Genomic DNA, 25,192 nt, shown 5'->3' with positions numbered 1-25,192 from the left:
TTGAAATAAATATGTCCTTTTGCTTTCGTTTCTAGCCAAATAGCATTATATGGATCATCACATTTCAGTTTTAGAAACGATTTTTTGTTATTCATAAAGACAAAATAAAAAAAAATGTTAAAATGCTAAATTGCATTACTCGGTTTCCTACTGCGAGTCTTTTTGGTATCAAAAATTTATATCCAATGATATTTTAGCAGTGATTCTTCTCCTTCATCTTTTATTTATTTATTTGTATTATGCATATTACGCTAATATCCAGTGCATATCCTCGTAGATATGTTGAAAATATAATATGAAAAATATCATATATGGAATGATTCAAAATTTTTGCTCATTTTGAAGATTTTGTAATGCTTTCCCCCACCCCTCCTTATCCCCTCCTGGAACACAATTGCATAACTACTCTAAATTTCTTATTACTTCATTTTACCATTTCGACAAAAGATATACGGCAATCAGATTGTACCGTGAAGCTTCTAATTCTGTACTATTTATTTGCAATCTAAACCCAGCTGTTCTACTGTCTGCTGAAATTATGTGATATTTTAGAAATAATATGCTATATTTTCACCATGTAAAATTGTTTATATGCATACCACACAAAAGAAAGTTCAGTAGTATTATTTTTGTTTGTTTTTCTTTAAAAAAATCTAAATATTACTTCTTCTGCTGCTGGAAGCTATTTTTGAAATAATCTACGTCTTATAAATACTTGGTAATATCCTCTTAGCTGGAGGAAAAGCTGAGGGCTTATTACTCTGTGCTATTGAGAAAGAAAGGGGAGAACACTCAAGCTGCACTAAAGTGCCGCAGGCTGTAGTGCAGAATACATCAAGAATGTCTTGTTTCCTTTTCGATTGTTGATTACCGATATCCTAACAGAAATACTGACATTTTGTTTACATGCTTATACATTATTTATGTCAAAATAATTTCTTAATTTATCATGATCAGTTTCACTTTTATTATCGAAAAATTAGAAATTACTTCATACAATTATCTTGAAAAAGAGGATTTGAATTATTTTCAAAGAAAAGATGCAAATGCGTTTCATTATCTTCTTTTGGGGGGGGGAGGAGGAAGGGGGGTATAGATCTAATCAATCTGCAGATATTTCAGAGAATTTATTTCATAAATCGTTCACAAGACGACTGTTACAAACGTAAATCACTTGGGGAACATACCCATTCATTTCAGTGTAAAATAGTAGCAAAGGTTCAGTTACTTTAGATATCTAATCTAGAAGAAAATGTTATGTCTGCTGTTATTAGAATCTTAGGTGAATAATTTTTTTGACATGATTTCTCTATTTGTTATAATGTAACCAATTTCCAGATTTTTTCCCTCCTGCAGACTCCATGTTATATGCAGTGATTTCTTCTTTGTACTACAAGAAAAAAAAATCAGATAACAGAAGAAAAATATGTAGTATTTTCTTTTCCAATGGCTGAATTTACAATGTTCTTTCTTTGTGTTTTGAAGAGAAAGTGCAAATGACTTTTCCTTACTATTTTTGCCATTATAACATCTGATATAATTATAAGAGTGACATTTTACCGTTTTTCTCCCACACGAGAAACAGAAATAAGGTAGTAATAATATTGTTGATTCTGTCAAACTTCATTGTAGCAGAAATGTTTATTACAAAACTTTGTAATATATATATATCTCCGAAACAAGAAATTTGGAACCCATATCACATCAATGTTGAGTGTTGGCAAGGTGAAAATGTTCATATTATTATTTATATATTTCATTTATTAACTAGGGGGGCTATGCCTACTAGAGAAAAATAACGAATTAAATAAAAACTGTACCTATGTTTCATAACAGTTTTTGGGTGTATGATAGTGATGCAACGGGGAGGGGGGGGTTAAACTATCAGAGGCGAAATAAAGTTCAATTCTATTGTGAAAGGAAATGAAATTTCACATTTGATATACATATTTTGAATGATAAAAATAAGCAGATGTATTGCTTACTTTAAAAATTGGAGAATAAAATATCTGAATTATGCAGAAAATATCTGAATTATGCAGAAAATATCTACATATAAATTTAAATCATAACTGTTAATTTCATTTTGTAATGACCAATTATACAGGGAAACCAAAAAAGTGAAAGTACAAAGAACAGTAGATTACTATATAATATAAAGAAAAAATTTAGTGATATGATTAAAGAATTTCATGTTATTCTCTATAAAGCAAAGTTGCTCCTGCGTGTCCTAAAGAAAATCTGTGAAGTATTATTCGATTTCGATGGTTTTGTACAAAAATAAAAATAATATAATCTGGAACATCGGTAGCCAGTTTTCTTTACTTTTTTTTAAAAGAATATTTCAAATAATTATCGTGAATTAATTTCTTCGAGAACAAAGAAAAATGTTTTGTCTAGAAAGCGATTAGAAACAAATTAGCGCAAAAAAATGAAATTGGTTCTCCAAGATAAGGCAATATTTAAGTGAAGAAATAATGCAAGACCTTTATTTTGTCCAGACATTAAAATTGTATTGTACAATAAAAGGAGAAAACAAAAATATAAATAATTTCTCTATTTTTTAGTCTAGCCTATATAACTAAAATCCAGTTACCCAGCATAGAACAAGGATGTGCGTTTCTTGTTATAGGCAACTGAGAGGCAGCTACGAATGTGATATAATCCGATTAGCCGTTCTCTTCAGAGTGAGGGTTTATCACACCTTCTAATGGACATGACAGTCAAATTGCACTTCTTATCCCGGTTCTTTAAACAGGTGGGCTGAATCATATCCAGATTTAGCTGGACGTCTATAGACGTCCTGGCCGTTTGGGAGGTTAACACATATTCAGATTACATTCATATAAATAAAAAGCTTTAATTATCTCCACTCGATGATACCTCTATCCATCTACTTCTGCTTTAGTCTATCCTCTGTTTCATTAGGACATTTCTTTGTTTCCTTCAATCTACCTTGGGTCAAGACCTTATAGTAATTACCAGCTTAGACTTTGGGACGCGTGCTTCTGCTGACCTTTCAACGGCATGGTCTGCCGCTGCTATCCGAGAATCTAGGACAGGGTTACCCACTGTAACATCGTCCTAGTCTAGAGGTATCGTTCGGCCATCCCCGAACCAGCTCCAGACTAAACTTTCACTACTCGAAGAAATGTGAGAACTCCTACATGACGAAAGACCAAGAGACCGAAGGGGGGGGGGGTTCCTAACGCTTTTATACGTTCACCCTATTTGGTAAAAAAAAACAAAACTTTGCTGTTCACCCGGCACCTCGATTTCCTATGTCACCATGACCTCGTGACGTCCGTTCCTTCCCTGCTTGTTTACTCACGCACCAAGCACGCGACCGCCGGGGGCAATCGTCAGTGTATCCTTGAACCTTGGACTATCTTTCACACAGAATACGTTCTAGTGTTTCTTTTAGAAAATGTCCTTGCATCAGATTTACTATCAATACAAAACTATAACTCTTAATTTACACTTTGTCTCAGGCAAATTTCCTTTATACATATTTATCTAATTCCCTTTTTTTTTTCTTTTACATTATAAAATTCTCCTTGAGCTAACTAATTATTTCTTTCTTCTTAAATCAATGTATTCAATATTTTCTAAAGTTTACAACAATACCTACTTAGAAACAAGCATGTTTACTTATTTAATTTACAGGGTTTTTACTTCTTTGCATGTTAAACCATGATAAGTGGAATTTTAACATTCTTAACATATTCAGGGTATAACAGTGGCTAATTAGCAATTTTTTATGTTTATGTAGTATGGAAATAAGTTAGACTAAACTGTTAAATATTGTGACTGCCAAATTTCTGTAAAGAACAAAGAAAGTTAAGTGTAAATTTAATTGTAATAAAGGAAAGTTCCAGACAGATTAACTTATGACCTAAGGCAATCACTATCGCGAAAGTCGAGTGTGTAGGGGGTTTCCCACCTTAGCGCAACGGCAAAAAATGATGGAGGGTGCAGACCAATGAAACACCCAAGGGAAAAATCGTAGCAGGCCCCAAGGTCGATGGAGAGATATAAAAGGGGAAGGATTGATAGATCAAGGTGCTCCTTTCCCAAAGAAGGCTCTTTCTCGTTGGTGGCTTGTGGTGCTTAGGCATGCACTTTTGGATTTGTTTCATCGCCTCTACCCAGACACTGTTCTGGCTCTCGGTTCAAGTCCTCCATGCAAGGAATTCCAGTGTGTCTCGTCAATTCAAGGTCGCAGATCCACGTCCTGCCAACAGACATCCAGAAGTAATAGAGGCTCGATTATGCAGAACGACGGTCAGTTCCGGCCTGTGCCAAGTTCCCCAAAGGTCTCTGTTGATGAAATGTCTTCGATATTGTAAAAGGCACCTGGTAGTAAACTATATCGGAAGGTAAAAGATGAAGATAACGATCTAAAGAATCGAAAGGATCTACTATTGTGGACTAGAAGAATAAAAAGTAAGGCCTTGTATAGGAATTTTCTAGAGGTGAAATTTGTGGCAGAAATTACTATTGTATTGAAATTTTCTCAGAATTTGTTAGAGTTAAGAACAATAATAAGGACTCTAGATCATGAGTTGAATTTTTGTGAAATATCCTGCTGAGTTATGCGTGTTAGGATAGAGTTGATATATGTGATGGTTTAGAACAATAATAAGGACTCTAGATCATGAGTTGAATTTTTGTGAAATATCCTGCTGAGTTATGCGTGTTAGGATAGAGTTGATATATGTGATGGTTTAGAACAATAATAAGGACTCTAGATCATGAGTTGAATTTTTGTGAAATATCCTGCTGAGTTATGTGTATTAAGATAGAGTTATATATGTGATGGTTTAGAATGCGTGATACAATTTAATGTCTGAGTTAAAACATGTAGTATGCAAAAGTCTGTTTTAGTGTATGAATAATTTGTAGGAATAATTAGTGCATTAGACCAATTGTTTAAAGGAGAATTGTAAAGCTAGGTTGATTTATTTGAATCCAAGCTAATATTGCTGAAAGGTATAGAGCCTGAGAGATTTTGTATGGTTAGTGTTAACTTTTAATGTACATTCAATTAGCATGAATAAATTGTTTTGTGTTTATCAAATAATTTGCCTGATTTCTGCATACCAATGCACTGCTCATAAAAATCGAATCTCTGTGACCTTGAGAGATAAGTAGCCACGAGTGATAGATAGGAATTTTGCATTGCTAGATTTAGTAATAAGTACAAGAGAAAAATTCCGTGCCTTGCTGAGTGTTTTTCTTTGGAAGGATATTCAACTCCTATCTACAAATTTTGATGACACACTTGATACACAAATAAATTTTCAAAATTTAATATAGAAAACTGCCAGTAGTTCAGAGAAAGAAATTGGCTCCAGCCAGAGGCCATTTCTTAGTTCTAAAGTTCTGTGCACGTATAGAAGCATAATTGCAGCCTTGAGACTAAGGGGGGGGGGGATTAAAGTTGAAGGAGAGAATTAAAAATAAGAGTACAAATCAAGCAACGTATTTAGAGCTTGGAGTTACGACTCTATTAAGTAAAGTAAAATATTGAGTATAGAACTTTTAAACAAATAAGAGTAATATAATTTTAAAATGGGGCAGACAAAGTTAAAGTAAAGATAAGATAAGTAAAGAGAAATATCGAGTATACATTTAGAATAAAGAATATAATTAAAAAGATCAATATTAAGTAAATATTTCACAAACGACATCGATTTTACAGTATGCCACTAGTCACAGGCTATTCCAGATTCTTCTTCTGAATAAACTACTCTCTGATACATACTAGTGGTGGAAGTGGACAGTAGATGGCATTGGTGTAACGATGGTGATGGTAGTAGCAGTTCGGTGTAGTTGGTGGATGAAGTGGTGGAGTAGGTGCCCTCCTTCAATAAGTCATTGGATTCCTTGGAGGTGTCACAAAATAATAACAACAACAATAAAGATGAAAGTTGGAATGCTGAAAACAGAGATGTTGCTTGAATCAAGCCTAATGCAAAGCTACCAACCTTTCATATACCCCTTGTACAATTAAAACAAACCAAGTCACAGTATTTGATGACTAGGCATGTAATATGACTAGGATAAAATTTTCAATTAACTGATTAATAAGCTTTTAACTTGATATTTTTCAATATATATAAATCTGTAGAAAAAGTAGTTAAAATAAAATTAGATCAAATTACAGCCTGGAATTTTGCAATGTCCATATTTTGGTCTTTCTTCTCACCCATTTTTACATTAAAACACTGCATATCTTAGAAATAAAGATCAGGATTGCAAAGGGAAGAACAAATCTGAAGGCCATGGATAACATCTGGAAAAGTAAAGTGATCAGTCTGCATACAAAACTAAGAGTATTGGAAACATGCATCTTCAGCGGTGTACTGTACGGATCTGAAACGTGGGTAATAAATAAGGAATCAAGAAAAAGAATTTTGTCATTTGAAAGAACTTGTTATAGAAAGATTCTAAGAATAGGATGGGTACAGAAAATCACCAATGAAGAGCTCTATCAGAAGATACAACCAAAACAGAATCTAATGCAGAAGATTATAAAACGGAAGCTGCAATTATTTGGATGCATCTGTAGAATGAGTGAGGACCGGAAGATAAAGACATTTATGTTTGGTATTTTGGATGGTTTAAACAGAAGAGGTAGACCATACAGAGAATGGATAGACGATATAAAAGACTGGTGTGGAATGGGTGTACAAAAACTGCGACACTGTGCACTGGACAAAGAAAGGTGGAAGAAGATAGTGAAACAGGAATCAGACATCAACGGGCAGTGAGCCCATGATTCGTGATGATGATATCTTAGAAGTTGGAGAGCCACTGGTATTATTTTTAATAATTAGGAGTGCTGTTGATGCATTTGTTGTGGATATCTTCATATTTTGGAGGAATTTACATTCTCAACAATTAAAGCAATACAATGTTCAGCAAAAAAAGTATATTACTTTTTTTTTTTAGATGTAGTAAACGAGTCAGTGAATACAACTTATAGCAGTGTGTGCAGTATTTTACTTTCTTCTCTCTCCTTTATACCACCCACCATCTTTGATCTAAATGTAAGCCAATTGTTAGAGGGAGGATAAACATTAGCAACTATATTCTAATGTTTGGTCCAAAATATGGCTGAATGATGTACTTATGATTATTGAAGGAAAAACTGACCTCTCTCCTCCCCCTTTATTTCAGTTCAACTGGACTGAATTTCCTAGTCCTAAAGAAACAACTATTTCAAATTTGGTCAAAATTGAAAGTTCTAGTTCTTAATCTTCCTGCAAAAAGCAACCGAGTGTATTTTGCTAAGTCCCAAAGTGCTCTACGTTTTTTTTTTTCAGTTTTTTAATAGATTTAAATTTGGATGATTATGAAATGTTGAGTACTTCTGATGGATAAAATTGGTAGACTGATTTTGCGCCTGAAAATATCTTCAGGACTGGGGTAAGGTAGTACAACACCAGGCAACTCGTAGCAAAGGTGGACCAAGCTAACATAAGCTAACATTTGTTTGCTCACACTTGGATAAAGGATTAAACTAAACTTATTATAGTCTAACCAAGTGAAAAATAAACTTTCAACATCTTTCTCTAAATCCAGAGTAATTTAATAAAAAGGTGGCACACCTTTTGGCAACTTCTATAGGTAAAGATGACCTCGCCATTGCTTCTACCTGGTATCTCCACTTCTGGGCCTGGCTCCCACTGAAGAGACCTCAATAAAGGTCGAAACCGGTATGGGTAGTGGCCCTTGCCTTAATGCATAACATTATACATATCTGCAAGGAGATGTGTTTTGCATTATGGGAGATATTGAGATAGGAGTGATGTTAGCTTGGTCCACCTTTGCTACGAGTTGCCCAGTGTTGTACTATCTTACCCCCAGTCCTGAAGATATTTTCAGGTGCAAACTTTGTTTGCTCCCACTTAGATAAAGGATTAAACTAAATTTATTAAAGTAGACTGATAATATTCACCTTAAAACTGAAACTACAGCAGGAATGAATTTTAGCCCTAAAGATTCTTAGGTACTGACTCTTCCCCCTCCCCCTCTCCTCTCACACTTCAGTGACTTGCTACACCAACTATCTCAACATAAGATATATCAAAATGCTTCACTATTCAATTAAGGATTTATCATTTTTTAGAAACATTCTAACCATTACTACTATATTTTCATATAAGCAAATATTTTAAAGAACGCAAAATTAACAAATTACCTGACTTATCAGGAAGAACTTCAAGAGAATATATCCAGTCAATGATCTGCTTTTTATTTATTTCATCATCTAAAGCATTTAATAAGTCAAGCCCTGATAAGGCAAAAAAAGCTACAGTTAACCTGAAGAAAAATAAAGAAAGAGGGAAATGATATATTTATGAATGTATGCAATAATAAACTGTGAAAAACATATTGTATAAAAAATCAATAATTGCAAAACTATTTTAAGAAAGAATGTTGAATGTAGGTAGGATTTTCCATATGGCATTAGTTAAAATAATTTTCAAAATTGGTAGCAGTTTGGCTAATATTCTATAGCTGGTAATGCTGTCAAATCTTTCCCATTTTCTAATACATGCTATTACAGGAAAAGAAACTACACCAAAATATGCAATGCATTTTAAATGCAAATAAGGGTTAGATGGTTAGAAATAATGAAGCAAATTTTTTTTTACATTAATTCATTTAATAAAACTAATATAATAGCTATGTTAGTCGCAAAAGTAAAAATTATGGCAGATTAATCAAATTAATAATCTACAAAAATAACAATACGCATTGCATGTTAATGTGCAACATGTAACTGTGTGCTGCAAGTCTAAAAATGAGGAATCCTATGGTTCTGTAAAAATATAATTAGTATACATAAAAACAATTTCATATAATTGCACAAGTTTTATAGAATTATTTCTGTTAAAGTCAGGAGAATAGAGAAGGGTCTCATAGCTTTCCTCGAAAAAAAAAAAAAAAAAAAAGTCTTTCATATAAAAGCTTGCTTATACGGTATGGAGCAAAAAAACAGTTCTGAACTTTGACACGTGCTATGAGATATGCCATTCAATTCATGCACATTAATAAAAGAACATGTGTAGGCTACACCTTACATTAAGCTGTAGCAATGGTGTTGATATTGGAAGAAAAGAAGTTTATTGTTGAGCATTATTTTCATTCATATGGAGTTGGTAGAGCAAATGGTCCAAGCATGTTAAAGGGATGGGCATTCTACCATGACCTGCCTTCGAACCTTGACAGGCTAAGGGATAAAATTACATGATATGTCCAGCAGATGTCCCAACCATTGTTTTCCAAGATGAGAGAGAAACTTCAAATGCATTACAAAACCTGTCTTGAAAGACAAGTTGCCACTGCAAGTACATAATCTACCATAGTTAATGCTTTATTCAACCAAAATTCCACTGATAGTTGTCAATATGCATATCATCATTGGTAAACATATACCATTGTAGTTATTCATCCCCCCCCCCACTATAGTGTATAAGATTATCTTTACGTGCCATCAATGTCATATTTAGGGTCGGAGCTTTCAGAATGTTGATAGTAAATATAGTCTACATTCTGCCAATCTTCCAGTTGAATATAAGCAAAACTGCAGCAATAAACACTTGAATGAGACAGCCAATTTCTTCTATGAGAGGTGGAAGAATTGAGTTTGTTGGAATGATAGTAAAAAAAAAACAAGAGGGTAACATATGTCTTTCAATTGTATGTGTTCGCTGGCAGGCTTCTCTGTGTTGAGAGATGAAAAATCTCAGTATGCAGAATGAAAAACCCTGAGAATTTGAAAGAGCAAAAGGTAAGTTTAATACTGGTAAGAATCTACTATGTAGGTCTACATTTCTTAGAATTTCAGAAATATGCCTGGAGATGCTAACAAAGAATTGAAATACATTGGATATTCTCTTGACTTTGTAGGAAACTCTAGTTATTCTGAACCCATTCTATAACCTCACTAATAATCAGGTCTGATCCAATCAAAAGTGCTTCTGTAGAGAGCAAAGGATGTTAGACTCAATGTAGAAGTGGTCTAATAAACCATATCTCTGACTTCTGTACAGGATGATGTTAAATGACATGAAGATAATGACCTATGGGAGTTTTCTTCCAGTATAGAATAAACTGCAGTGAACCATCAAATTGTCTAAGCTATACAAAAATGGATATGCAATCAGTTTCCAATATAAATCATATTCTTCAGATGAAACAAACTGAATTTTTGAAGAAAGTCATCCAATTCTGCATGCTGCAATCATACAACATATGGAAAAATGATATGTGTTATTTGATATGCATCATAGCTTGTCAGGATTCAAATTACACCATATGCACAGACGTTTGCGATTGTCCATAGGTGGGAGATGAATTCATCATACAGTGCAAGACCAACACTCCACTTACTGGAGGACTAAAGTAGCTTAAAAAAGTTCCATGTTTGGTTCAAATTACATAAAACTAAATTTTAAAAATACATAAAATTATTTAAAAAATAGAACAAAAAATTTTAGGCTAGCCAGAGTACTGGCATATTATAGATTTACAACCTTTTGTGAGAGTTGCATTAAAAAAGTGCTGCATGAGATCAGAAAACCTATATTATTATTACAGGAGACTCCAGGGAGTCCTTAGACTCATCGAGGAAGGCCCTAAACAATATGTCCACACAACTATATGACATTCTCACAGTATCTATCATACCTTGCCTTGAAATCACTCACCATGATAGCACCCACAACAGACTCTGGCAGCTTATTCCACTCATTTACCACTCTAAAAGTAAAGAACCCAGCTCTAACACCCTTGCCAACCACACTCTTTCCCAGCTTCCATAGGTATTCCCTAGTTCTCCCACCACCAGTCCTGATCTCAAAAATAGCCTCTGAGTTAATCCTATAGAAACCCTTGAGCAATTTGAATGTCTCAATCATATCTCCCCTCTTCTGCCTATCAACTAATTTCTACAACCCACAAATCCTCAACCTGTTCTCATAAGGTTCATTCCATAGACCAGCTATCATCTTGGTCACTCACCTCTGGATCCTCTCCACCTCCTCCCCATCCAAAAGAAACATAGGTGACCAAATCTGGGCACAGTAGTTGAGATGAGGTCTTATAGGCTCAGTACAGAGGTACAATAACTTGCTTGTCTCTGCTCATCAAAGTATTTATCAACAACCAAGTGAGTTGATGAGCTGATTTAGCTACTTTTGCAATGTGCCCCCTAAACGTCATCTCCCTATCCACCAACACTCCCAAGTCCCTGGCTTCATCAACCTCCTAGAGTACAGTTCCACCAATGTGGTATACTGCTGCTAATCTTTTCACCCCAAAATGCATAACCTTACATTTTGTCACAATAAATTGACATCCATTCTCTTTAGCCCAGAACTCCAATCTATCCAAGTCTTCCTGCAAGATTTTGACATCTTCTGCATTCACTATTGCCCTACCTAACTTTGCATCATCATCAGCGAACAAATGAACTGTTCCTCTTAGATCCTTCCCTATATTGTTGATGAACAAATTAAACAGCAGTGGTCCAAGAACAGAACCCTGTGGCACACCACTAGTCACAGGCCGTCTTTTGGACTCTACTCCTGAATAAACCACTCTCTGATATCTCTCCATCAACCACCCACCTATCCATCTCACCAACCCTATATCCATTCCCATATGTTGTAGTTTACGGATTAGAATTCTATGTGGTATCCTGTCAAATGTCTTAGCCAGGTCCAGCAGTATCATTGTAAACCCATTACCCTTATCCAGTTCAGCCATCACTGTGTTATAAAACTTGAGCAAGTTACTGAGGCATGATCTACCCTTCACAGAGCCATGCTGTCCCCTGTACAGTATCTCATTTTCATCAATCTATTTCAGTATTTTTCCCTTGACTACTTTCTCCAAGACCTTGACAATGACTCTTGATATGCTGATTGGTTGGATCCTCCTTTATGCAGTGGAACTATTTTCCCCTCTTTCCACACCTTCGGGTCTAAACCAAACCCAAGACTCAGATTAAACAACATGGTCAAGGGCACTGATAATTCTTTAGCCGCTTCACGTAAGACCCATGCCAGTATACCATCCAATCCTACAGATGTATTCACATTAGGGTTTTGTAATATATTTCACCTCCATTTCATTCACCTCAATTTCCGTATAAGGTATTGGTTCCTTTATTCCTGCAATATCACCACCTGGATGATATACTCTTGCAAAGTGCTCGCTCAGTAATTCCACTATATCGACTGATTCAGTGACCTCCTTATCAACGTCATTCCTTAAAATCATTCTTTTTTTTTTTTTGCTTGCAGAACTGAAATTGAAACTGAAAATGATATTGAAAGAACTGTTTAGGATTCTCTTTAGCTTGCATAGCTAGTTTCCTTTCATAATCCGCTTTTGCTTTTTTTTTTTTTTTTTTTTTTTTTTTTTTTTTTATCACACTCGTTATCCTTCTGGCCTGCACTTTATACCGTTCGTGTGCCTGCAGGTCACCTTTCTCTTTAAATTCCCTCCACAGTTGTTTCTTTTTTTTGCAGCTCAAGCTTAATGGTGTTATTCATCCATCTAACCCCTACTTGTTTTACTCGGACCCTAGGTATACAATCAGCCATAACCTCCTGTAATGCTTCTTGACCACTTCCCATGCTCTATCGACATCCAGCCCTTGCAGTTTTACATGCCATGACACTGATCCAAGCAATCTCCTAAGCTTGTTATACTTGCCAGCACGGTAATTCCACACATACCCTGTCTTAATCGAAAATTCGATTAAGACAGGGTATGTGTGGAATTACACATACACACACCTTTAGCCACCTCCCAGGTCAAGGCCTTATGATCACTCTCACCAAGAGGTGGCAACATGGTCATATTCATTACAGTCACATTCTCAGATGCTATTATCAGGTCAAGCACTCTCAAACCCCTAGAATTTTCAATTACATGCTGTCTCAGATAGTTATCCCTTAATAGTTGAATAAAATCCATTTCCTTCCTCACACGTGTCCTCTCCTCCTTCCAATCAATGTTACCATAGTTGAAATTCCCCACAATAATTACTCTCCTTCCACTCATTTAATCAATTTGTTTATGCATACTATCTCCACCATCTATTCCATCACCTGGTCTATAGCAGCACCCAACTCTATATTTTGTTCTGCCAGTCTCAATCTCACACCAAATAGCCTCAAATGAGCTCTTTTCACTATCCTGCAATACAACTTCAATTCTCCTTGGCTGCAGTTCATCAGCTATCATCAATAACACTCCTCCCCCCATTTCATTCTCTCTGTCCCTCCTAAACACACTGTAACCTACACATTATATCCCACTAACTATATCATGTTCTCTCAGCCATGTTTCACTAATGCCAATAACTTGTGGCCAGGAAGAGCCAATCAAGGTCAAAAATTCTTCCTTCTTGTTCCTAATACTCCTGGCATTAGTATACATGAAATGCAGAGGTCCCTTTCCCAACCTTATCTTGATGCATTATTCTAACTATCCCATTCCGATTTCTTGTCCTTAGTACTGGCTTGGGTACATTATATATATTCTTACATTCAACTGTCTCACTGATGTCTGCATATCCACTCCCCCCCCCCCCCTCCTTGGTAGTTCTAGTTTCCCTGGTTCTGCACATCCATTTTCACACTTCATTCAGCAACACTTTTTCCAGTCTCTGCACACCAAATCCATTCAAATGCAGGCCATCCATCTTGTATAAATCCTTTCGCCCATCAAACTCATTCCACACCACACTGTCTGCATAACCTGTGCATAAAGTCATTTGCGATTATGGCTCTCCCCTCCTAAACTCCTCTCTGTCGTACCGTGGCAACAGACTCACCATCCTAACTCTGTCACTCTTTTCTTTCGCTACCTTTAACAATACTTTAAAGTCCTCTCTCATAAAAAATTTATCTCCTTTCAATTCATTCGAACCCGCCACAGCTATCAATTCTTTCACACTCTGTTTTTGCACTCTAATACTCTCACTTACATCCTTAAATTTTGCACCCGGTAAGTACGATTTAGTTAAACTCCCATCTATCACCCCTCTTAATAACAAGTCACCATACAACACTCTTTCCTTCATTTCAGAAATTTTTTATATATATATATATATATTAGGATAACCAAGTTATTTTAACTCCTAATCCCAAGTATGCAAACAATTAAGTTTGTGCCTGATTAGGGATTAAAATATCCAAGTTTATAAAATAACTTGGTTATCCTAATATACAATATCCCCAAATTAAAAAATTTATCTCTCACACACACACACACACACACACACACACACACACACACACACACACACACACACACACACACACACACACACACACACACACACACACACACACACATTTTATATTTTTTTGTTTGTTTTTATTTTTAAACATTCTTAGTGGATCATGGAGACTGATCAATCAAGGCTGATATGATGTGAAAGACAGATTTTTAGACAATATGTAAGGCTGGTCAACTGCAGGCCTCTTAAAAGGATGTTCTTATGAACTTTTGGATGATTGCATATTATGAGACGTCCATGTTATGTTATTTATTTCTTGCATCTCAATCATAAGTAATCTTTCTTAAACAGTGTTCTGCAATCATGAAACAACTATGTGGCCTAGTTGGGGCATACATGTAATTATTAATTTCAATTAAAATAAACTTAAGCATTTCAACCTTCACATTTGGAGGTACCTGCATAATATACCCAATCTGGAATACATTTCCATATGGTAATCTATAGAATTAATGCTTTATGCTTAACAAGGATTTCATAACAGGGATTAAAACAGAATGAATTCTACATATTTAAAACTTCCGTGGAACTCCCCCACCTGACTCCAAGTCATGATATTTTTATTACTATGTAAATTACGTGTTCTCCTGGCCAGTTTGCCTGGTTACAGAACAAAAATTCAGAGTTTCTGGGCAGAAAAACCCTGCCACTGATGTACAAGATCAGATAATGTTCCTTCAGTTGAAAAGCTCTGATAAAAGGTTCTTCACATGTCGGATGCACTTCATCAAAACCAACCGAACTACAGAGACTCATGTAGACGATCTTGTGTCTCTATTTCAATGGAACCCTTGAAAACAGGAGAAATCAAGGATAAGAATTAAATCTTATTCTTCTAGTTGATTTTATCTTTAAAATTAATATTCTTAGCATAAGATGGAGACTGGCCAATCAAAGCTGAAAATAATATGAAGGAAATTTTTAGACAATAGACAGAGCTGCCAATACAGTCAACTGAAGGCCTCTTAAAGTATATTCTTTATGAATTTCTGGAGAATTTCATATTATGGGAAGTCTTGGTTAATATATCCTCTGTCTCTGCCATCTCAATTTCAATTAAGCTTTCTTTTATTGCTGAACAGGTTCAGCAATCATTATGAAGCAACTTATGGAGATGACTACTACCACCATGTGTGATTAACAACAAATTAAAATACACTTATTCAGCATATTACTCTTCACGTTTAGGTTATTATCTAGGTATATGCATAATATATACAATGTGAAATATATTTCACTTCTGATGGGATGAGGGAAAGGGATTGGAAATGCCCAATTTCCCATAACACAGTTAATAAGAATTTCATAACTAGGATTAAAACAAGTGAATCCTATATATTTAAAAGAGGAAGTTTTTTCCTCCCATGTCAGGGAAAATTTATTCATTTATTATTATTACATGACACCTCTAGAGTCTAAGGACTCATTGCAGGAGGGCACTCCACTCTACTTCGCTAAAGACCCTCACATCTCACCCTCTCCACTAATACTGACAATACTATCATAAAGGCCATCTACTGTCCACCACCATCACCAACAACAACAGTATCTGTAAATTGCATATGTTCTGAAGGCTGATTTGTCTGTATGCGGGGCACACATTATACACAATGTCTCCAATGTGCTGTCGGCTGTTTACCAATCAATACTGAATACTTTGCAGTGAAAGTATACAAATACTTCAACATATACACAGTCAGAGTAAAAGAACTGAAAACCTTTTGTGACTTTGCAGGAAACAATTACGCTAAATTGTTAGAGCACACGGAAATGCAAGATTTCTGTTCTTGAGTCCTTCAATTGACACAATTTTAAGCATGTTTGATGGGCTTCATTCTTATTTTTTTCTTTCTCAAGAAAAATGCTCTGTTATGTTGTGAAAATTGTTTCAAGATCCCTGTTTGAAATTGTGGTTGTCATTTGCAAGAGAGAGAGGGCCGTCGCCAGATTAGATAATAAATTGTTTGCCCTGAGGCAAACAATTTATTATCGCCCATGATGGATTATAACACAAAAATATAAGAAAATCTCCAATTGCTATTTTGTTTTTATTACAAGAGAAATATTAATGCAAAACAATCACATAACATTAATTAAATGTTTGCTCTATGGGGATATCGTACAATAAAACTGTTTATAAGTTCTTCTAAATTTAAATTATAAGCTACGTCCACCTCTATAGATATAGTTGCTAGACCAACCAATCTTTCTTGGGTTACTGCTGTTCACAAATAATTTTTAATCAGTTTAAGCTTGGAAAACTTCTTTCTGCACTTGCTACATAGCAATGCTACCGCGCCATGAGGCAGGTTGCCTTTATGCTACATCCTATCGATGATACTGGCAAGAGATCAAGTGTCTACATTCCAAACATACATTATCTTAATTGAAAAAGATAATATTTCAGCTACAGAAGTAGCCATGAACATTGAAAATCTTGTAAACAATTTAAAGTCCAGAAAAAGTGAAGTGTTTGTAACTATGTCAAGAAACAACTAAAAATGTTAGTAGATTCAGGAGAAATTTAATGAGGCTAGGTTTTTCGAGATAGTTGATATTTCCATGAAACCAGCTTAGAATATGTCAACAAGTGGAAGTGCAGTTTAGGAAACACTGAGAAGTTCAAGTGTGTGCTACTAAGGAAGACACCTGAATGGAAAGAAATACAGGACAGTCTGAATGAGGAACTCATCTCTCTCACACACACACACAGAAACAGAAGAAACTCATGTATTCGATCAGTGGACCCTCATAAAATCTATAATTGTGAGGCAATTGGATACATGGAATAAAGAAAACTTTCCTGTAACTGATAGATAGGTACAGATTTTTTCTGAAATGAACAAAAAAATGCCTAGACTTTAAGACTTTTGTAATATTGTAGTAGAGTTTATTCTTTGTCTTCCAGGAAGTACAGCACCTGTTGAGAGAATATTTTCTGTTATGAACAGTATGTGATTAAAGGGGAAATCTAGATTAAGTGTTGAGACAATAAGCGATAAGTCAGCTGTAAGACAAAATTATGTCATTGAGTGTGAGAAATTTTATGATAAGGGTTGAAAGACTGAAATTTGCTGCGTAAGATCACTTCATCGGAGAAATATTCATGGTACGTAGAGGGGGACTGAAATACATTCCTCCCCTCTATGTTTACCTAAATTTTTGTATGGGTTCTGTCACTGAAGAATAATGGTAAGCTCAATATGTTTATGTAATAAATTTTTTTTTATCGTCTTACTTTTTCATGAATACAGAATATTACATAACTCTCATCCCATTTTTGTCATGCCAATGTCCCGTTTTTGTCTCAAGGAAGCCTACAAAGAGGGGAAGTAGAAGCAATATCAGAGGCCAAAGGAGATGGGAGTTTTGTATGTAGCAAACAAGAGAAAGAATAATTACAGAAGGATGAGATTGGTAGATGATGATAACAATGCAAAGAATGCAGTGAAATTATTAAAAAAACATTTTTTTAGTATATACATACTGATATGAATGATGCAGTGAGTAGACCAGATGCTAAGAATGCTATGGGAGTAGATGACATATCTCCTATTATTAGGAATATGCAAAAAAGTTGATGGCATCCCATACAAATTTAAAGAGTAAAAAGGCAAATTACTTCATTGTACAAAAGTGATGCTAAAACAAATTTCCAGTGATCCATTCACGTCAATTTTCAATTATGACCTATGCTCATTTATACAATGCCATATTTGCTTATACAACAGTTTTAGTGATATGACACTACTGTGAAGCAACTGATATGCAGTTTTTGTGGAGTTTATGATGTCACTACTTAATCTCTCTCTCTTTTCCATTGTGAATTATAAACTGTTTATGATTATTTTATTTTACTGTTAATAATAATAATTATTATTATATGACACCTCCAGGGAGTCCAAAGACTAATCGAGGGATTAGTCTTTGAATATGGAAGTGGATTCAGTGAATATGGGAGTGACAAACCTGAGGTGATACCTGATGCTGGACCATGCCTTATGTCATGTAATATATATTTGTTATATTATCTGTACACTGGTCCCTACTCTTCTTCCCCTCCCCACCCCAATCTTTCCTATTTTACTTTTCTTCATCTTTTGCAGTTTGTTTAGCCTTAGTTAGTAGGCTAAACAAACAAAACAGAAAGAGGCAATGGTCCACTTCTGTATATATTTTGCCAAGAAAATCTTATGAACAGAGGTTTAAGTTATTGTGACATAGTGCTGGAAGATGGGACACCCAGATCGGAAGGCACTGAAATAGCTACTGAAGAAGAACAGAGAGGAACTTCCAATGAATTTAACAAGAATGATGAAGCTGGATCAAAGCCTTCTGGAAGTTCAACTTCTGATAGAGTTAATCTCAGAAGAAGATGCCTCCACTTTACTGAACAGGAACGTGGAATGTAAGAAGTATGTGCCAAGGAAAACTGGAACTAGTGAAGAAAGAAATGAGAAGAACTAGAATTAAGATATCTTACTCTGGACATGAAAACCTTTGAAGAAATGGAGTAGCATTCACAGTAAGAAGAGAATATAGAAAATAAAATTTGGATTACAACCCAGTGTCTGATAGAATAATTCTGATCGGCATAAAGGCATACCTAGTGAATGTTACACTCATACACCCACCACAGATTCAAGTGAAAATGAGGTAGAATTTTATAGCAGCCTACAACAAGTAGTATACAGTACTAATAAAACCGACTTTCTTTTGATATTAGGTGACTGGAATGCAAAAGTGGCTGAAAAAGAAGAACGAGACATCAATGGAAAATTTGGTTTAGGACTGAGGAATGAAGCAGGAGAAAGGATGTTGGAGTTTTGTGTTCAAATAGTTGCTTTGTTACAAACACTTGCTTCCAACAACATAAAAGAAGATTGTACATACAGACTTCACTTAATGGAGAATACAGAAATCAGATAGATTATATTGTTGCTGGCAGAAGGCAGAGGAGTGCTATCCAAGCAGCTAAAACACTACCTCGTGCGGACTGTGGGACAGATCATGAATTATTATTAATAGCTGGAGTTAAATTGAAATTAAGGGCTAAGAAGAAACAAAAAGATCATGTCAGATTTGATTTAGATCTTATAAATGAAGCATTTAAAGTAGAAGTCAGTAAGAAATTTAAAAGTATGGAGAAGACAAGAAGAGAATTAGAACTGTGAGAAGAAACAAAATGTACAGTCATAGAAGTAGCAAAAAATAATCTTAATAATGCAACAAGAAAGAAACATTGTAAATGGTTGTCAGAAGAAGCTATTCAAATAGCAAAGGAAAGAAGAAAAATGAAACTTCAGAGAAACAAAGAAAGGGTTAGACAACTGAGTGCAGATTTTCAAAGACAGGCTAGGAAAGATAAGGAAAAACATCTAAACAAAAGGTGCAAGGAAATTAAAAAAAAAGCAATATTATGGGTAGAAAAACAAATGATGTTACAAGGAAGTTTATCTCTAGATTAGGAGTTCTAAAAAGTAATTCAGGTAAATGTCTGATGGAAGAAGAAGCATGAAAAAAAGATGGAAAGAGTATGTAGAGGATTTGTACAAGAAAGATAATAATGTTCACGGAGAATTTGAAAGGAGAGAATTTGTTGAGGAACCCATGATAATGAAAAGTGAAGTGATATCAGCAATGGAACAACTGCCAAAAGAAAAAGCTCCAGGAGCTGATGGTGTGCCAGTGGAATTATTGAGAGCAACTGGAGATGAAGTAGTGAATATATTGACTGAAATGTTTCAACAGGTTCGGAAGAAAATACACTGATCTAGATTGGAAAACATTAGTATTCATCCCAATCCAAACCAAATGCCAGAGATTGTGATAATTATAGAACCATTGCTTTAATTTCACATGCAAGCAAAGTTATGCTGAAAGTGATCCAATAAAGGTTGGAGCCATATGTGAATAGAGAAATGCCACAAGAACAGGCAGGCTTTAGAAGAGGTAGAGGAACTAGAGACCAAATAGCAAACATGAGATGGATTATGAGAAGAACAAGAGAATTTCAGAAGGAAGTTTTCATTTGTTTTATTGATAAGAAAGCATTTGATTGTGTGGATCACAACAGACTGGACTGTAAATAGATCAATGGGAATACCTGAACATCTAATTCTCTTGATAAGAGAGCTGTATGACAACCAAGAAGCTTCAGTAAAAACAATCTTTGGAGAAACAGACAGTATTCGAGTGGAAAAAGGAGTGTAGCAGGGCTGTACACCGTCACCCTACCTTTTTAATATTTATAGTGAATATGTTATGAGAATGGGCTGATTTAGACAAGGATCCAGCTGGAATTAAGATTGGTGGCAGGAAAATAAATAATTAAAGACAGACAGTGCTCGAGTGGAAAAAGGAGTGTAGTAGGGTCGTACACCGTCACCCTACCTTTTTAATATTTATAGTGAATATGTTATGAGAATGGTTGATTTAGACAATGATCCAGCTGGAATTAAGATTGGTGGCAGGAAAATAAATAATTTAAGATATGCAGATGATACAACACTCATAGCAGAAGCTAAGGAAGATCTGAAGTGGCTGATTGTATTGGTTAAGACAGAAAGTAACAAACCAGGCTTAATTTAAACATCAGCAAAACAAAAGTGATGGCTTCTGACAATTTAAATGAATTTATAATAGAAGGAGATAAAATAAAAATCATTGAAAGTTATGATTTACTGGATCCAGAATCAGAAATGGTGGTAAATGTGAAGATTAAATTAAAAGGATAGTCATGGGAAAAAAAGCGATATTAAACCTGGCAAAAATTATGAAAGATAGGGCGGATAACAAAGATGGTTTCAGGACTGTACAATGTTAGTTATGAGAACTGGCTCAGGGAATGTGGACTGCAGAGTTTGATGGATAGAAGGGGAGGTGATATGATCGAGACTTTTAAACTGTTGAGAGGCAGTTACAGGGCGGACACTGGGGAGTTCTTTCACTTGGTGGAACAGCGGGAAGGAGCAATGACAAGGGGCCATCCCTGGAAGTTACGAAAGGAGGCTGTGAGCAAGAGAGTGAGGAGTGGTTTCTTTGCATGGAGGGTAGCCGTGGAATGCACTGCCTGATAGAGTGGTGAAAGCAAGAACAGTCAATGAGTTCAAGGAGTGGTATGATAGACTGTGTTTTCTAGGAAGGACCTTCCACAATGAGTCTCTCGACTCCGGGAGGCCTGAATAATAATAATAATAATAGAGGTGTGAGTAAGGCCACGAAAGTTAGAATCATCAAAGCAATGATATTCCAGTAGTGAAGTAGGGATGTGGAAGCAGGATTATTAAGAAAGATAGAAGCAAATTTATCATTTTAATTATGGATGTGAAGGAGACTATTAAGAATCCCATGGACAGCAAGAATGACCAATAAGAAAGGTTTAAGAGAATATAAAGACAAAATGCTCTATGGAGGTGATGATTGTTAAATAGAAGTTGATATACTTTGGATATATTATGCAAGCTGAGGAATCATAGGAAGATTGAGGGAATGAGAAGAAGAGGAAGACCATAAACGAGTTGGATTGAACAATATAAATGAACTTTCCAAATTGAACTTACAATTGCCGAAAGAAAGGATAAGAGGCTGAGTAGGATGGAGAGCCTTTGTTCACAAGATTACGAACAGTCGAAAACAACTGGATGGCACTTAACAATATTATTATTATTATTATTACGGGTATCTCCATGGAGTCAGTAGACTCATCGCGGGAGACCCAAACTAGCAAAACAATATCTGTCATATCTCTTCTTGAATTCATTTACAGATGAAGAGCTCACAACAAAGTCAGGCAATGAATTCCACTCATTCACCACCCTCCAGGCAAAAAACCTTGTTCTGACACCTTTGTTTACCACACTCTTCTTTAATTTCCAGAGATGACCTCTTGTTCTTCCATCACTATCACACAGCTGAAACATTTCCCCTGCATCAATCCTATAAAAACCTTTTAGTAATTTGAATGTTTCTATCATATCCCCTCTTCTTCGCCTATCAACCAATCTCTGCAATCCACAAGCTCTCAATCTATCAATGTAGGGAGCATTTTTTATATCACTCACCAACTTGGTCACTCTTCTCTGAACCCTCTCCACAGCCTCCTCATCTCCAAGGAATCCAGGTGACCAGACCTGAGCACAGTAATCCAAATGTGGAAGTATCAATGCTTTATAAAGGGGAATAATAACCTCTTTATCTCTGGATGTCAGTGTGTTCCTCAACAACCAAGTAATCCTATGTGCAATCTTGGACACCTTAGCAATGTGTCCTCTGAACTTCATCTCCTTATCTACCAATACCCCTAAGTCCCTAGCCTCATCAATCTCTTGGAGTACCTTTCCATCTATGTAGTACACAGCTGGTAATCTTTTAATCCCAAAATGTAAGACTTTACACTTTTCCACATTGAACTGACATCCATTTTCTTTTGCCCATTTTACCAGCTTATTTAAATCCTCCTGCAAACTTTCAACATCAGCTTGATTTTTTATTGCACTACACAACTTTGCATCATCAGCAAACAACTGAATATCTCCCTTTAAGCCGTTTCCTATATCATTTATATACAAATTAAACAACATTGGCCCAAGCACAGAGCCCTGAGGCACACCACTGGTCACCTGCCTCATTCTGGACTCGGCTCCTCCATACACCACCTTATGGTATCTCTCCCTGAGCCATTCTCCTATCCATATCACCAATTTAATATCCATTCCCATCTGCTCCAATTTGCGTAACAGTGTTCTATGGGGTATCCTGTCAAAAGCCTTAGCAAAATCCAGAAGTACCACTGTGTAGCCAGTTCCTTTGTCCAACTCTGATGTTATTCTATTATGGATAGTTAATAGATTGCTAAGGCAGGATCTACCTTTAACAAAACCATGTTGGCCTCTATAGAGTATCATATCCTGATCCACCCATTCTTGAATTTTGTCTTTAACCAACTTTTCCAATACTTTTACCACTACTCCTGAGATGGTGATTGGTCTGTAATTCAATACTGCAGTTTTAGAGCCACCCTTATGCAAAGGAACCACTTTGCCTAACTTCCACTCCCTAGGGACCATACCAGAGTTCAAACTTAAATTAAATATCCAGGTAAGAGGGGTTGACAATTCATTTGCACATTCACGCAACACCCGAGCTGATATTCCATCTAAGCCTACCGCAGTGTTTGCATTTAAGTTTCGCAATATATTTAATACCTCTGATTCTTTAGCTTCAATTCTCACATTAGGTATTGCTATAGGTATAGAGATATCCTCACTTGGGTGATAGACTTTTGAGAAGTGATCACTCAGTAACTCGACTATTACATCTGATTTTGTCACCTCAATACCATCAGCACCCACTAAGGTTATCCTTCCGAAGTCATTCTTCCTCTTACTTGCCACATAGCGGAAGAACTCTTTGGGATTACCCTTGATCTCTTTGGCTAAGGTCTTCTCATAATCTGATTTAGCTTTTCTTACTATGCTGGTAACCTTCCTAGCTTGAGCCTTGTACTGCTCATGGGTGTCCTGATCGCCCTTCTCCTTGTAAATTCTCCATAACATTTTCTTTTTTTGTAGTTCAAGCTTGATACTACTGCTCATCCATCTAATGCCTGCCTTGTTTGACCTCCTGACCATGGGGACACAATCTGATATTGCTTTCCTCAGATACCCGCTGATTTTATCCCAAGCACTGCTAACATCTTTCCCTTGCAATATGTTCTGCCATGGGATGGCTGTAAGCTCACTCCGAAGCTTGTTATAATTGCCTAACCTGTAGTTTCGTACATACCCCTTCTTAATAGAAAAATCCACAGATTTTGCAACCTCCCAAGTCAATACCACATGATCGCTTTCACCAACTGGAGGTAACGAGGTCACCTTACTTATGCATATAACCTCTGAACCAATAACCAGGTCCAACACTCTCACACCACGTGTCCCTTCAGTTACGTGCTGTTTCAAGTAATTATCTCGTAGCAGATGTATGAACTCCATTTCCTTTTTGCTACGTGATATTTCCTCCTTCCAATTGATATCACCATAATTAAAATCCCCCATAATAATCACTAAGCCTTCACTCATTGCACTAAGTTGCTGATGCATGAATTCAATATCTCCCCCCGTACTCCCTGGCCTATAGCAGCATCCAACTGTATATTTGGTTGCGTTGGTCACTATTTCGCACCAGACTGCCTCAAATGAACTCTCCTTCACATGTCTATCATCATGATATACTACTTTCTTTGGCTGCAACACATCAGCTATCATCAACAGTACTCCTCCTCCTGTTCTATCTTCTCTATCCTCCCTGAAAATACTGTACCCATCACATTCAATTCCAGTGACCACATCTTCTGCTGACAGCCAAGTTTCACTAATGCCTACAACTTTTGGTGAGATTTCACTGACTAATGCCAAAAATTCTTCTCTCTTATTTCTAATGCTTCTAGCATTGGTATACAAAAATTGCAGATTCCCTCTAGATCTTGCACCGGCTTTAGAACTGATATATAAGTCACTAACTACCGTAGTCCTATGCCGATTTTTTTCCCCTCTCTTCTGCAATTTATTCTGCCTATAAGGATCAATAAATACACAATCAGTGCTAATGTTTCTCTCTCTTACACTCAACCTTTTCAATATTAGTTTCCCTGCCCAATAACTTCAACCTGTTCAGAAAACAATAACTTCTTCAATCTCTTATGTCCTTCCATGTTAAGATGCAGTCCATCTCTAGCATACAACTGCCTTTTTCCTTCAAACACACTCCAAACATCAACAAACTCCAGACCTCTTTTTCTGCACATTCTTGCAATCATATCATTCATTATCATTGCTCGTCTACTTAACTCGTAATTGTCAA

General features: G+C 35.9%; 1 protein-coding gene across 3 annotated transcripts in view; it reads right to left on the bottom strand.

The window, feature by feature from the left end:
- The window catches only part of betaggt-I (geranylgeranyl transferase type-1 subunit beta), a 174,833-nt gene that overhangs the window by 138,594 nt on the left and 11,047 nt on the right, over window positions 1–25,192 (bottom strand). For all 3 annotated transcript variants that reach the window (XM_090415981.1, XM_090415983.1, XM_090415982.1), the window contains exon 2: window positions 8,210–8,331. In XM_090415981.1, the coding sequence (XP_090272107.1) occupies window positions 8,210–8,331 (122 nt within the window). The remainder of the gene's footprint in view (window positions 1–8,209; window positions 8,332–25,192) is intronic.

This window comes from Typopeltis vanoorti, chromosome 3 (genome assembly GCF_054136105.1).
Source record: "Typopeltis vanoorti isolate ZY-2024b chromosome 3, IOZ_Tvanoo_1.0, whole genome shotgun sequence".
NCBI lineage: Eukaryota > Metazoa > Arthropoda > Arachnida > Uropygi > Thelyphonidae > Typopeltis > Typopeltis vanoorti.
The sequence above is the reverse complement of the archived record's forward strand: the minus strand, read 5'-3'. Positions and strand labels throughout refer to the sequence as shown.